The sequence below is a fragment of the Hyperoodon ampullatus genome, assembly GCF_949752795.1.
Source record: "Hyperoodon ampullatus genome assembly, chromosome: 3".
NCBI lineage: Eukaryota > Metazoa > Chordata > Mammalia > Artiodactyla > Ziphiidae > Hyperoodon > Hyperoodon ampullatus.
This window is the reverse complement of record NC_136916.1, coordinates 25,388,587-25,403,108: the sequence shown is the minus strand read 5'-3', so window position 1 is coordinate 25,403,108 and position 14,522 is coordinate 25,388,587. Positions and strand designations below refer to the sequence as shown.

The window sequence follows — 14,522 nt, the reverse complement described above, 5'->3', positions numbered from 1 at the left end:
CGGGCCGGCGGTGAGGGGCGCGGCGGGGCGCGCGCGCGGGAGGCCGAGGCGCCCTGGGACGCGGGGGCGCGGCGCTGCTCGGCGGTGTGGGAGTCGTGGAGACGTGGCCTCCGCTGGGGGCAGCCAGCGTTTCCTTTCCTTCTGCTCTGCTGTTTTGACCTTGGGCGAGTCATTTTATGGTATCCTTTTGCCTCTTTCATTTGCAGTCGCCCTCCCCCTAACCTGAAAATTAAGGTGATGTGGGAGGGCCTTGAACGGGTGGAGGGTACTTGAGGTCTGAGCAAGCTGTGTGGGGTGACGGGAGACGTGAGGGTAGGTGTTGAGTTCTTTACCCGATTTTCCTGGATGCTCGTCATTTAACCCTCCTGGTGTTTTCAGTTCCTTTAGAGATAAAATGGGAGCAGCTGCTATTTGCCAGGCCTGGAGACAATTATGCTTTACATCTTGTATTGTACTCTGGTTTACAAAGCACTTTACATTATCTCATCCGCAAGCAACCCTGAAAGGAAGGCATCATGACAGGTAGGGAAATTGAGGCCTAAAGAAGTTAGCGATTTTCCCACGGGAGTACAGCTAATAAAGACCTCTGGAAGGAAGGATGGTAGCCCCTGGTTGAGAGTCTGCTAGTGCTTGGCACTCTGCTCAAATAAATTAAGGGAGATAAAACGAAAAAAGACCTCTAGTACGAAAACAAGCTCATTTTACTTGTGAGCGGATTGAATTTGGTTAACTGAGTGTAATATGGATAATCATCAGAGATAGAACCAGGTCCAATATCAGCTTTGCCAAAGTTATTGTCCCCTTGTATCTTGCCACTTCCAAAAAAAAAGGAAGGTGTAAAAGTGCTTTGAAGTGCATCAAGTTTTAGGACATGCCAAGCACTGGTCTTAGCGCAGCTGTTGGTGTTGGTGCAAGTGGAAGTTGAGGTATCTGGTAGTTTCACATTTTTTGTTGTTAATCCCCCTCCACATCCTCATTGCCAGCGACTCCACCTTCTCTTGCCTTAGGCCTCCAGCTTCCTTGCTTTTAAAAACAAAACGTTTGCACTATAGGACAATATTTTAAATTCAGATGATTGGTTATTTAACTGGTTATTTAATTGGTTTCCCACATGCAGTTCTGCCCCCCCTGTCTTCTTTAGGAACTTATTTTGGTCTGCGTCCCCCTTTAGATAACTAGAAGACAACGTATGTTAACCTGTCCACAGCCCCTGTGGTTCTCTGGAGCAAAAGTTTGGTGTAGAGGGGACATATCTTGACAGTAAGCTAATGGATGGAGCTACACTGGGGTCTTAAGGTTTCCCAGTTGGTCTGCTCATTCCTTTTTGTGCAGGTGTTTGGAATTTGTGGTGTGCCCTGTAGCAACTCATTTCACATGTGGCCTTCATTGGCATTGTGATTTGCTGCTTGGCTGTCCTCTTTCCTTTATCTTTTGTTGTGTTTCATGGTTCCGGTGTCGTGATCATTTCACATGTTTTGTGACCTTTGAGTGTGTGAACACCAAACTTGGTATTGGACTTAGAACTCTAATTTCAGATTTGTTGTCATCATCTTTCTCTGCTTGTCATTCCCCTCTATCCTTCCTAGGCTGATTTTATTTGAAGATCGAATGTGAATTCTGTCTTTGCCCATCTGTCAGTGGAATCATCTGCTCTTAGAGCATCTCACCAAAGCGTCTTGAATCTTATGTCTCCAGTTGTCACTCACAGACGTTTTGAGGACAAGTCTCATATCTCAGAGTACCTCCTGGAGCTTAACCTGGCATGCTACAGATAATTTTAAAACAGAACAAACGGCCATTTTCAAAACTGAAAGCTTTCATTTTCCCTTCATTCCCGGAAGAAGTGATTAAAACGAAAACACGATTTCTCCTTTACTCTTTAACGTGGTTAATGATGTGATCATTGAACTCTGGCTAGAAATGTCAGTTACCTGTGTTGTTTTTTCTCTTCCAGTCTCACCAGTCCAAAAAAACTTGTTAGGCTTCACTTTCCCCTTCTGTCTATTTTTGCTGCTGCTGCCCTTAGGCCTTGACCACCTCTTGCCTTGGTTGGTAAAGTGACTTTCTGCCTTGTTTTCTTGACAGTCTGCATGTTTACTCATCCTCTGCCTGCCTCCAGAGTTACCATTCTAATGTGTAAATTTGGTTGGTCATTGACCCTGCTTAGAAAAGCAAGATGATCCGCTGAATTGCCTACATGATAAAGTCCAAATTCCTTGGCATTATATTTAAGGACATTTATCCTCTGTGTTTCCAAATTCTTTTCCATCCTTTTCCACAATCCATGAGCCTCTTGTTCTGATGAAACCCGGCTTCCCGGCACACCACTGCTGTGCTATTTCTCTGTGTTTCTGCACACATTGTTTCTTTTGCCTTCCCCGATCCTACTCATCTTGCAAGGCTGAACTCTTCATAAAGCCTTTTTCGTCCTTCCTAACTGGTCACTTTTCTTCATTTCATAAGTGCATTTGTGTAGCACTTACAGTGCATTATGTATAGTAATTTGTGTGTGTGTGTGTGTGTTTTGTGTGGTACACGGGCCTCTCACTGTTGTGGCCTCTCCCGCTGCGGAGCACAGGCTCCGGACGCGCAGGCTCAGCGGCCATGGCTCACGGGCCCAGCCACTCCGCGGCATGTGGGATCTTCCCGGACCGGGGCACGAACCCGCATCCCCTGCATCGGCAGGCGGACTGTCAACCACTGCGCCACCAGGGAAGCCCTGTGTGTGTTTTGAGAGCTGCCTTATGGACAGGCGACATCATTTGTTTTTGAATCCTCAGTGTCTCAAATAGCATTTGACCCCAGAGATGCCAAGAGAGGAAGCCCTCATGGTGTTTATAATGAATCTGGGAAATCATAGATACTTAAAAGTGGTTGTGGGTTGAATTGACAGTAGAAAAAAGCCTTTCAAATCTATAAATTCTAGTCTGTAAGTAATGGTTATTTTCTTGTATTTCCATTCTTTCCCTGTTCTTTCTTTTCCTTGCGAGAAACACGTAGAAAAGCTCTCGCCATCCTTGTTTGCTGTAATAAGTGAGTGCTGTTCCAAGGGAGGAGCAGGTGTTTGTGGGTGTGAGGGGACCTACGTGAGGTTGGGCCTGCGAGCCTGGACCTTTGGGTTTGTAGGGAAGTGGGATGTAGTGCTGGCAGGGACCCAGCTCTGCACTGAGTGAGGACTTGCGTGTTGTGTTTTCCTTTCTGCGTTTGCTTCTTGTAGAGCTAATGGGGACAAAATATTTGGAAGTTTTTCCATTTTGAGTGTACAGTATTTTGTGATATTTTCCTTATGCTTGCCACTTTCTAAATACTTGCTATCTTTGGTTATGGTGTTCCACAGTGATTTCTAAAAAGGGACAGAGAAATTAAAGCTGAGGTTTTTAGAAGCTGCTTTGAATATTTCTGGATGTGGAAGAGAGAATGTTACCTTCCGTAGAAAGAACTCTGGGCTTGAGGAGTCAGAAGACCTAAGTTCCATCACCTGAGCCCCAGTGTCATCTTGGCACAATTGCAGGACTGTGCAAGGATCAGATGAGAGTACGTGAAAGAACTTCCAAAAGCTATGAAGCACGTTGGACCTATAACATAGTGTAGGATTTCAAAGCCAAATAAGACAACCTCATCTTCTTTAGAGGGAAGTGCCGTAGTTGTGCATTTGTTCTTTTAATGCGTTCATTTCATTAATATTTATGGAGCAGTGGGTGTTGGGTGCTGGGGCCGAGTGCCTTGCTCCTCTCACCAGGCTATAAAGCTTTCAGCCTAGGGGCAGAAGACATGTTAATACACACTTAAACAACGATTAAGAAGACGTTAATAAAACATACTATAGGGACTTTCCTGGTGGTGCAGTGGTTAAGGATCCGCCTGCCAATTCAGGGGACACAGGTTCGAGCCCTACTCTGGGAAAATCCCATATGCCGCAGAGCAGCTAAGCCCATGCGCCACAACTACTGAGCCTGCGCTCTAGAGCCACAACTGCTGAAGCCCACAGGCCTAGAACTCATGCTCCACAACAAGAGACCACCGTGATGAGAAGCCCGCGCGCTGCAACGAAGAGTAGCCCCCGCTCGCCCCAACTAGAGAAAGCCCGCGAGCAGCAATGAAGACCCAACGCAGCCAAATAAATAAATTAATTAGTTAAATAAATAAATTTAAAAAACCATACTATAGTAATAGTAATTTGTATGTAAATGACTTATATTAAATATAGTTGTACAGATAGTTGTTGCAGGTCTCTCAGAGACATACAGGGTGGTTTTATTACTACGGAGTGCTGCCTGGGTTGAATAAATACTTTCTGTCGCACTGGAGTTGGGGACCAACACCGTTCATGTTGCTCAGATTGGGCTCTTAGTTCTCTCAGGGCGCAGTTTGGCCTGTGAAGTACCTGCTTCTGGTAACAATGGGCCAGCCGTGGGCACCTCTGCTGTCTCACCAGAAAGAAGAGCGTGTCTGCTTGATCTGCACGGAGCCCCCCGGAGAAGGGCGGGAGGCTTGTGGGGAGCTAACAGGATGAGGTTGGGTTTCTCTAGATTAGCAAAACCACCCGGCTGGGTTCTTTTTTTTGTTTTTTTTGTTTTTTTTGTTTTTGCATTATGCGGGCCTCTCACTGCTGTGGCCTCTCCCGCCGCGGAGCACAGGCTCCGGACGCACAGGCCCAGCGGCCATGGCTCACGGGCCTAGCCGTTCCGTGGCATGTGGGATCTTCCCGGACCAGGGCATGAACCCGTGTCCCCTGCATCAGCAGGCGGACTCTCAACCACTGCGCCGCCAGGGAAGCCCCCAGCTGGGTTCTTGTTACGAGCTGTTTCTCCAGTCAGGCACCTGTGCTGGTGAGTTATCTTGATTTTTTTTTTTTAGGTGGTTTTTTAATAATCTTTCCTTCCAGGAATTGTAGGCACTTATTATCTTCAGCTTGTCCATTTAGGTCTGTAACCTGTAAATTTTGGAGGCCTTTTGTTTGTTTGTTTTAATTAATTTAATTTATTTTTGGCTGTGTTGGGTCTTTGTTGCTGCACACAGGCTTTTCTCTAGTTGTGGCGAGCGGGGGCTACTCTTCATTGTGGTGTGTGGGCTTCTTGCGGTGGCTTCTTTTGTTGCGGAGCACGGGCTCTAGGCGCGCAGGCTTCAGTAGTTGTGGCATGTGGGCTCAGTAGTTGTGGCTTGCGGGCTCTAGAGCGCAGGCTCAGTAGTTGTGGCACACAGGCTTAGTTGCTCTGTGGCATTTGGGATCTTCCCGGACCAGGGATCAGACCCGTGTCCCCTGCACTGGCAGGCGGATTCTTAACCACTGTGCCACCAGGGAAGTCCTGCAGGCCTTTTGGTATAAATTATGATTAACAAAGGTAGGGGAAGAAGGGAAGTGACTTGGTGTCAATTTCAAATGAACCTAGAACGGTTAGGGTAGGTGTGACCGCAGTAACAAACAGATCCAAACGTGTAATGACCTCACAATCCAAGCGCATTTCTCAATCCCATAACAGCCTCTGGTGGTTGCAGTTTGTGTGTGTGTGTGTGTGTGTGTGTGAGTGTGTGAGTGTGAGCGTGTGAGCCTTGTGCGGGAGGAGCGGTGCTCTTTAAAGCAGTTATCTGAGGACCCAGGCTGCTGGAGGGTCTTCCTTTTCGAATGTGTGGCCTCTAAGATTCTCTGGGGTCACCGGTGTTTCCCTTCTCTGGATGGGAGCAGAGGACAGAGGAAGGAGCAGGAGAGGCGTTTATGGGCCTGGAAGAGGCGCACATCCTTCTACGCACATTCTGTGGCGCCTCCAGCTACCAGCACGATGGGGAAGCGTGGACCAGCCATGTGCCAAGGAGGAAGGGGACCGACAGTCTTCACCACGAAACCAGGAGCACTCCATTCTGCTTTGTGTGACTTGTTTTTTAAGTTGTCTTGCAATCAAGAAGATGACAAAATGAAGCTAGGCGGATTACAACAGAATTGAGTCATAGCACGTACTTCTCATTCAATAAGCGTTGGAGTAACTGTTATTTGCACAATGTCGTGCTAAGTGCTTTGAGGAAGAAGCTGATGAGACATGTTCCCTGCCTTTTCAGGGCTGGTGGTCTCATACAGGTTTAGTGATGATCCTTCCAGGGAGGCTGAGGAGAGTCTGATCTCCAGCAGTGTGCCTGACTGGGGGCGGGGGTGGGCGGGACAGATCATCCTCAAGGTGAAGAGATCGGTGATTGGCAGAGGGCCACACTCCAGGTGGTTGCAACTTCAGAGTGAGATGCAAGGCTGGGACCTGCACCTGCGGTCCGGTGAGGCGTCTCTCTGTGAGAGGACCATCACAGAAAAAGCAGCGTGGGAATGAGCAAAATTCTGTTTGACAAATGGTTTTCATACTTTCCCAGTGTTCTTCTATCGTTACATCTGAGGAATGTGACACATTTCTGTTAGTTACTGTGGTAGCGTCTCCAAGGGTACAGATACCCACTGTGGCCTCGAGATGGTTCCGCTGGGCCTCTGGGGCCTCACGTAGTTTGGTTGTCATCTCCCTCCATCCCTTTAATGGTGCATGTTCCTCACCAACCACTTTAAGTTTGCTTCTTGAAGAAACGCGAGCAGCTTCTAATAGTAAGTGCCCTTGGAGAGCGATGCAAAGGGCACCTGCTGCTCAGAGGACGGAGGAGCAACATGAGGTTTGGGGACTCAGGGAAGCAAGAAGTAGCATTTGAGCATCTTTATTTTGATAAAGTTATATTTGAGCTGCTGGTTTAGAAGTATATTAACAAGAACAGAAGGTGGTTAGAACTTTACTGTAGTAATTTTAAATAACTTCACAAGAACATTGGTGCTGTTAAAATGTAGGCATCTTTTAGGAGACCTCAGCACAGTGTGGTCCACGTGTAATTCTGAGCCGCTGGGCTTTGTGAGCCTCTGCATGGGTGTCGCTAGGTACTTTCATCTGTCTTGTCTGGTTCAAACCACATGACCGTGGTGTGAACTCCGCATGGCAGCTTGTCAGGGTCCTCGTTGTGATGAGAAGGGAACCAAGGCTGTTAGGGAGGAAGTCTCCTGGCTCCGGATCCGAGTGCATCACACGGCCTTTGACTTAAGTGCCTTGTTAACTCCAGAGACAGGTGCGGGGGCCCCAGCTCCCCGTGCAGTGAGTCACAGCGCTTCATCTCTCAGAGACCTGAGAGGCAGAAAGAATAGTCTCGGTTTCTGACCTCTCACTGACGTCAGAAAAGTAAGAACGTAAAAGTGCTAGCTCTGCCTCCCAGATGAGCAGTCAGGGCTGCGGGGACCATTCCAGATGGACAGTGTAGGCGGCTGTGCTGGTACCCAGAGGCCAGATGGCCCAGTGTGGGCACCTCTGCCCCCAGCTGCTAGCCTTTGCTCTGTGATGGCTTCGTGCAGGACCGCTCTGGGCTGTACCAGGACTCTGGAAGCAGAACACTTCCTGCAGGTCTGTGCCAGCACCAAGGTCCTGGGTCATATGTATTTGAGGGTTTGATATTGTTAATCTTATTCGTTTGTGATTTTATCTATGGAACCTTCTTTAAATAAGATATTCTCTGTTGATAATTTTTCTAGACTGTCTCCAGTTTTAATTCTGGACACTGTATTTGCCAGCTTTGAAACAGTTGGGAATGTTTGAAGAGAAAGCAGAGATCAGTCTCATATCTGGGATCTACACGGTTAGCGGGTTTATTGGCTGGAATTCTTCAGCTGCTCCTGTAGTTGACCCAAGTGTGTTTGGAGCACGTGAATTAGGGGCCAGGATTTGCAGTATAGTCGTTCCAGGGTTTCTGCAGGGAATTCGTTCCAGGACCCCCTATGGCACCAAGATCTGAGAGGGCTCAGGCCCCTTAGAGTCCACCCTGTGGACAGGGACCTGTGGATCCCACATCCGCGGATTCAGCCCACCACAGGTCGTGTTGGTGTTTTTCATCTGCGGTTGGTGGAACTCACAGGTGCGGAACTCAGGGATCCCAAGGGCCAGCTCTGTTCTGCAAGGCCCATTGTAGCTTCCTTATCTCTTCTGCCAGTCAGCCCAGAGGTCCCCATTCAGACAAAATAGCAATTAGGTTGTTGGCTTTGTACTATGAAGGATTTTGAGCAGAAGAGGTAAACCTTCGTGTCTTATTTTTAAAAAGAATAATCAGACTTCAAGCTTTTTTTTTATATGGAAAAATTTCAAATTTATTGTTTTAACATAGAAAAACTGCACATTCATTTTTTTCTACCTCTGTAAGTAATTATAAAACCATTATAGTGGAGGGGATGTTTTCTGTTCATAATAAGTAATTAAGATATATGACTTGGCTTTTTTTTTTTTTTTTTTTTGCTGCATTGGGTCTTTGCCGCTGCCCGCTGGCTTTCCCTAGTTGCGGCGAGCGGGGGCTACTCTTCGTTGTGTTGCACGGGCTTCTCATTGCGGTGGCCTCTCCCACTGCGGAGCACAGGCTCTAGGCGCGCGGGCTCAGTAGTTGTGGCGCACGGGCTTAGTTGCTCTGCGGCATGTGGGATCTTCCCGGACCAGAGCTCGAACCTGTGTCCCCCGCACCGGCAGGCGGACTCCGAACCACTGCGCCACCAAGGGAAGTCCCTTGGCTTTTTAAAAGGTATTTTCAGTAATACAGAATAGGCTGTAATTGGACTGCTGATATACTTCATGTCTTGCCATTAGGTGACATCTTTATAATTTGAAAGTTATTTCAGTGTTTTATGCAAATCAGTCACATCTAAGCTTTAACACAATAAGCAGATGTGTATATTTGTGTAGGGTTTTATAGTTTAACAAGTCTTTTGGAGTGTGTTTTCTCATTTAATCATTGTAATGCCCCTGAGTCTTAGAGAAGCTAAGTGACGAGGGGTCCTCCGGCCACTATGTGGCCAGCTGAGGGCTCACACTCAGTTTTTTTCCTTTTAAGTCCACTGTCCCCTCGCTATGTGACACTGCTTTTATCCGGCTGAGCATTTTTATTTTTATAAATTTATTTATTTATTTTTGGCCGCGTTGGGTCTTCGTTGCTGCATGCGGGCTTTTAGTTGCGGTGAGTGGGGGCCACTCTTTGTTGTGGTGTGCGGGCTTCTCATTGCGGTGGCTTCTCTTGTGGAGCGTGGGCTCCAGGCGCGTGGGCTTCAGTAGTTGTGCCTCATGGGCTCCAGAGCACAGCCTCAGTAGTTGTGGCACACTGGCTCAGTAGTTGTGGCTCGCGGGCTCTGGAGTGCAGGGTCAGTAGTTGTGGCGCGTGGGCTTAGGTGTTCCACGGCATGTGGGATCTTCCCGGACCAGGTATCAAAACCATCTCCCCTGCATTGGCAGGTGATTCTTACCCGCTGCGCCACCAGGGAAGTCCCTAAAGGGTCACTTTAATTCTCTTGTATCTGTTCTTGTCCTCTTTTTTTTTTTTAAGTGTAACTATTCTGTTTTACAGTAGTGTAACCATTCTATTCAATGCCATAAGGAGGTAGTTAGATCTTACATGCGATAAAATGCAGAAATAGGAATGAAAAAATACCTGGCAGAAAAATGACTAATATAAACAAAAATATTTCAATACTCTCGAGACAGAATTCTAGGCACAGTCACTGCTGTACTGTTTTGCTGAGGGAGAATATGAAATTTCCTCCTCTGAAGATGCTGAAAAGTGGGCTCGATTCTCTTCTGCTTGGGGGCCTTGCTCCTGTCCTCTTACATCAGTGCCCGATGTTGAGATGCTCTCGGGGCCGAGAGGGGTGCACGGGGTGGGGTGGGGTGCATGGGGAGAGATGTATAGCAGGGGTGGGAAATCTACTGTGACTGTCCGCTTAGTGCCTTCTGCTTCTCAGACTTGGGGAAGCTGGTGTATACAGGGGACGATGCATGAGTATTTTTTGAAAAGCTATAGCCAACTCTTAAAATATTTATGGTTATTATGATAGTATCAATGGCCTAGCTAAAGTCAAGGAAAAGTTGCCAGATCTCCATTTATCCATTAGTGGCAAATTCTTTTTGAATGAGCATTTCATGATCAGGGCTTCTACAAAGTATGATAGGTGGAAAAGAAGGTTATTTTAGGATCTTATTTTAGGATTCTCAAATCCTAAGGAAGAGATGCAAGGAAACTATAAAATGACTGAAAGTTGATGGGAATATGGGGAAGAGGGAAAGGGCTGGCTGGGGTGGCCCACAGCCACTGTATTCCTGAAAATTAAGGTTAATTTGCCGGCTAGCTTGTAGAATTGGTGATAACTAACAAGTGCCGCATTTCTTCTGCCTGTTGATACAAAACAGTGAGACGGTTTAAGCGGAAGCATCTTACAGCTGTCGACTGCCAACATCTGGCTCGCAGTCACTTGGCCGTGACCCAGCCCTTCGGTCAAAGATGGACAAACAGAGACCCGAACCACGGTCTCTATCCTAGACCCAGAACCAAAAGAGGGACTAGAGGTATGTCTTCCCCCAAAATACCTTGCGTTTCAGAATCTGTAGTGTGTGTGGCCTTTGAATATCTCCTGGTATTTGTAAATACTGCTACTGTGATCTTGTGGTTCTGTTGCAATAGTTTGACACTTTTTCACTATTTGTGAGTTTTCTGTGAAAATTCCATGCTATCATAGTGGTTGGTAAAAGCCCCAGAAAAGCACGGCTGAATGAATTCCACTAGCTGGCTTAACTATAACGTGGTAGGGAACACGTCCCAGCATCACCACGATTCCATTCTGGAACCGTCGTGATTTCCTGACTCTTCAGCAGTCCTCTTTGTCCAGTCCATCACTAGGTCCACCGTATCACTCTTTTTCTCCCAAATGTCCCCTCACTCAGTGCTTTTACGGTAGATTGTGCCCTCTGTCACCTCGTACCTGGGCTGCTGCAATAACCCTCTCCTTGCCTTCAGACTTTATTTTTTCCATATAGCTTGAATATCAAATAATGTTTCTGAATACCATTTTCTGTCATGTCAGTGCCACTCTCAAGAACCTCCAGTGTGGTATGTTCCCTGTTACTATTAGGGACTCAGGCTCAATCCCCTGACGTTATTACATGCAGGCTCTACTTCTGGCAGCTTATTTTCCTTATGACCCGTCTAGTGCCAAGTGAATTCCCACTTTCATTAATACCTGTTTGTATAATCCAGATTGTCTTATTTCCTTGTGATATATCTCATTTCAGAATCCAACTCGGATCTCACTAGTCATCTTCAATTCTTGTGATGTGATTGTAGTCTCTGTTTACCACTTTTTGGAACCACTGTAATCAATTGTATGAGGCAGTTTTAAACTCGGTGGTTATATAGCGTTTGATATTTTGTCTGTTTTGTGTGTATAAGTCAACTTCTCATCTGTGTTGTGAGTTCTTTACTGATAAAGACTTGTCAGCATGTGTGTTTCAGTGTGGAGTCCTAAAACTGAGTAGGTGGTAGCTCTTCATAAATATTGGTGTAATTAACTCCACAATTAGGAAACATCAGAATTTAACCCTGGCCTATTGACTTCAAAACTTGGGTTTCTGTCACATTGCCCCAGAAGCAGTTATAATTTTTTTCTAACATAGAAAAAAGTAGTAAGTTTTATATCCTGTTAAAAGCTAAATGTAGTTTCATTCCACTCTTTTTTTACTTTTAATTTTTAAAACTTTTAATTTATTTTATTATTTACTTTTTAAAAAAATCTTATTGAAGTATAGTTGATCCACTCTTAATTTTTAAGGTGAGAATTCTGGCTACAGCCATTTCAGGAAGGTACCATATATTTTGTTGTATATTGATAAGGTGTTTAAATACTTCATTGGCATTTTACAGTAATTTATAGGAATTTAAAAATGCTGTGGTGATGTGTGAAATCACCAGTTGGATTCCTCTCGAGTGCCTGAAAAGTCTGTGAGGTCAGGGACTATATATACTGTTCTTTTATATGATTTACATACAGTTTATATTTGTTTCCAAATCATAGGTGCTTAGTAAATACCTATTGAATGAGTGTATAGAGTAGATTAGACACCACTAATAATAGGAAGAAAATTCTGATTTTTATATTTTAAATAATGTGTCAGTTTCACAGGAGGAAATAAAAATCAATTGAAAGGGTTTTAACTGTCAAATGAGAAGAGTGGGTTTTACTGTATCCTGATAATCTAAAGCATTTTCCTTTCTACTTATGCAAATTTAGATTATTTTTTTTTAATGGTAAGAACAAGCCAGGAGAGGTGAATTTTACGAGCAGATGTGTGAATGTGAGCAGTCATGTACTCCTGTCCGTTCAGGTATTCAGTTTGTCTATATTGCAAAGTGTAATGTGGTCCTCACACCATCCAAAGACTGGTCTCTGTCTCTTTCCAAATGTGTATCTGACTGTATGATAGAGCCCAATATAAATATTTTTTGGATTAAGCTATTTATATAATCAGTTGACCAATAAAATACATCCTTGTCTCTTTCCTCTATTAAAATAGATAATTGAAAATTAGTTTGTCTTATTTGGGTCAACAAAGGGTCATCAGTCATTATTCATTTCTCGTTCACCTTGTTTGCGTTCTCTGTCCAGGTCGAGGATGCCCGGGATACAACCCTGAATTCTTCCTTGCTGGCCAGCAGCGGTGCACCAATGACATGGCCAAAAGCAATTCTGTGGGCCAGGACAGCTCTAAGGACTCGGAGGACGAGATGATTTTTGCTGCAGAGGGCCACTGCACCCTGCCTCAGGGAGGTGATGGAGCAGCACGGCCACGCTCGTCAGGGAAGCGGTCTCGGTCCTTCGAGGACGAGAGGAATCAAGCCACAGGGACCAGTCAGTGGGATGGGGTTTCTAGGAAGGCCCCACGGCATCATCTGTCCCTGTTGTGCACACGGCCCAGGGAAGGCAGGCAGGAAGCAGAAGACGGTGTGTCGTGGTTCTCTGCGCAGCCTGAAGAATCCAGCCAGGAGGTGGAGGACATTGGTCCTGATCCTGTTCCTGACTCTTACTATGGGCTTCTTGGGACCTCGCCCTGCCAGGAACCCCAGAGCCACATCTGCAGCCTGCCCAGCGAGGTCCTGAGGCACATCTTTGCTTTCCTCCCTATGGAAGACCTCTACTGGAATCTGAGCTTGGTGTGCCACTTTTGGAGGGAGATAATCAGTGATCCACTGGTACGGAAAGCGCTTTTCGTTCTGTCATGTTTTCTCTAAAAGTCCATGGATTTGCTTCACTTAATGCGTACTACTGACAATGGCGTTTCTTCAGAAATGTTGGTGTCCATTTGCCTCCAGAATCAAATCCCAATCTCCCGGAGGCAACTGGGACCTTTGTGTGTCCCACCTTATTATTCCAGGCTCATTGCTGACTTCATTCCAGTCCATCCCTGTATTCTGTCCACAACCAATGATGTTCTGCTTCCCAACTGTGGACTGCACAGTACTTTGCTTATGTTGGTCTAATCTGCACCCCACTTCCCCCAGCCAACCGAAAGGGCCCCTCATAGCTCTGTTGCTGTCTTTCCTCTTCAAGGCTGCACTCTTAGACTAACGCTTTCTCATTCCATCCCATTGAAATCACTCTCTCACTCTCTTTCTTGTGCTACTATAGTGATTTATACCTCTGTTCAAGCTTATCATGTTCTGTTATGGTCTTAGAGAGCCTTCTTCCTCCCTTTAAATTATTAGCGCATTGCTAGAGGGCTGGCTCTCCTGTTTGTTTTTGCATTCGGCACTGTCTCACGATGTTCTGCATACAGTAGGTGATTAGTAAATGAGCGTTGCATTTAGTCACAAGAGTACCTTTTGAAGATGACATGGGGGCAGCCTGTGATCTCAGAAAGGATTTCCTGATACCGTTATCCTGCGCCCTGCCCTTCCCTTTGTTGTGCCATACTTCTCAGGTTCAGGTCTCCAGTAAGCCTGAGGGCTGGGAGAATGTTCTGCTTAGCTTGTATGTCCCTTAGACCAGACATTGGGAATAAACCAGAGGTAGAGAGTTTAACTTATTCTTCAAATGCATTGAAGTTTAAAACCTTGGAGATGGAGGGTAAGGTGGATATATCAAAGCTTAGTACATTTCTCTTCCAAGCCCAAAAGATTTTGTAGGAAATTTCGTATAGCTCTTGCTCCATTCTTTGCCTGGGGTCTTGTCTCCTACTTTCTAAGAAATATCTTTCTGTTTTTATTTGTGAACTCTGTTTTGGTTCAGTATTTCTACCCATATAATTGAGATCTCTCTGATGTGAACTGGGGATAGATGAGGTTTCCCTCCATTCTGCTCGAGAAGATTTTGGGAAGATATCCCAGCTTATCCTTACCTCTTGATGTTTTGTTTGTTTGTTTGTTTTTGTTTTTTTGTTTTTTGCAGTATGAGGGCCTCTCACTGTTGTGGCCTCTCCCGTTGCGGAGCACGGGCTCCGGACGCGCAGACTCAGCGGCCATGGCTCACGGGCCCAGCTGCTCCATGGCATGTGGGATCTTCCCAGACTGGGGCACGAACCCGTGTCCCCTGTATGGGCAGGCGGACTCTCAACAACTGCGCCACCAGGGAAGCCCCCTCTTGATGTTTTTATGATCACCAGCAATGACTTGGTTATTTTCAGTGACCTTGTCACAGCTCTCATTTTCATTTTATTTCT

General features: G+C 45.9%; 1 protein-coding gene across 2 annotated transcripts in view; it reads left to right on the top strand.

Annotated features, from left to right (window-relative positions):
* Positions 1–10,282: 10,282 nt before the first annotated feature.
* Positions 10,283–14,522, top strand: part of FBH1 (F-box DNA helicase 1) — a gene marked incomplete at its 5' end in the record, with an annotated part of 34,719 nt that continues 30,479 nt past the window's right edge. Inside the window, 2 exons of one of the 2 annotated variants that reach the window (XM_079700822.1) lie at positions 10,283–10,379; positions 12,473–13,056. In XM_079700822.1, the coding sequence (XP_079556948.1) occupies positions 12,538–13,056 (519 nt within the window). Of the gene's footprint in view, positions 10,380–12,472; positions 13,057–14,522 lie in introns of those variants that run through there. The other variant, XM_079700823.1, reaches the window with a different exon arrangement.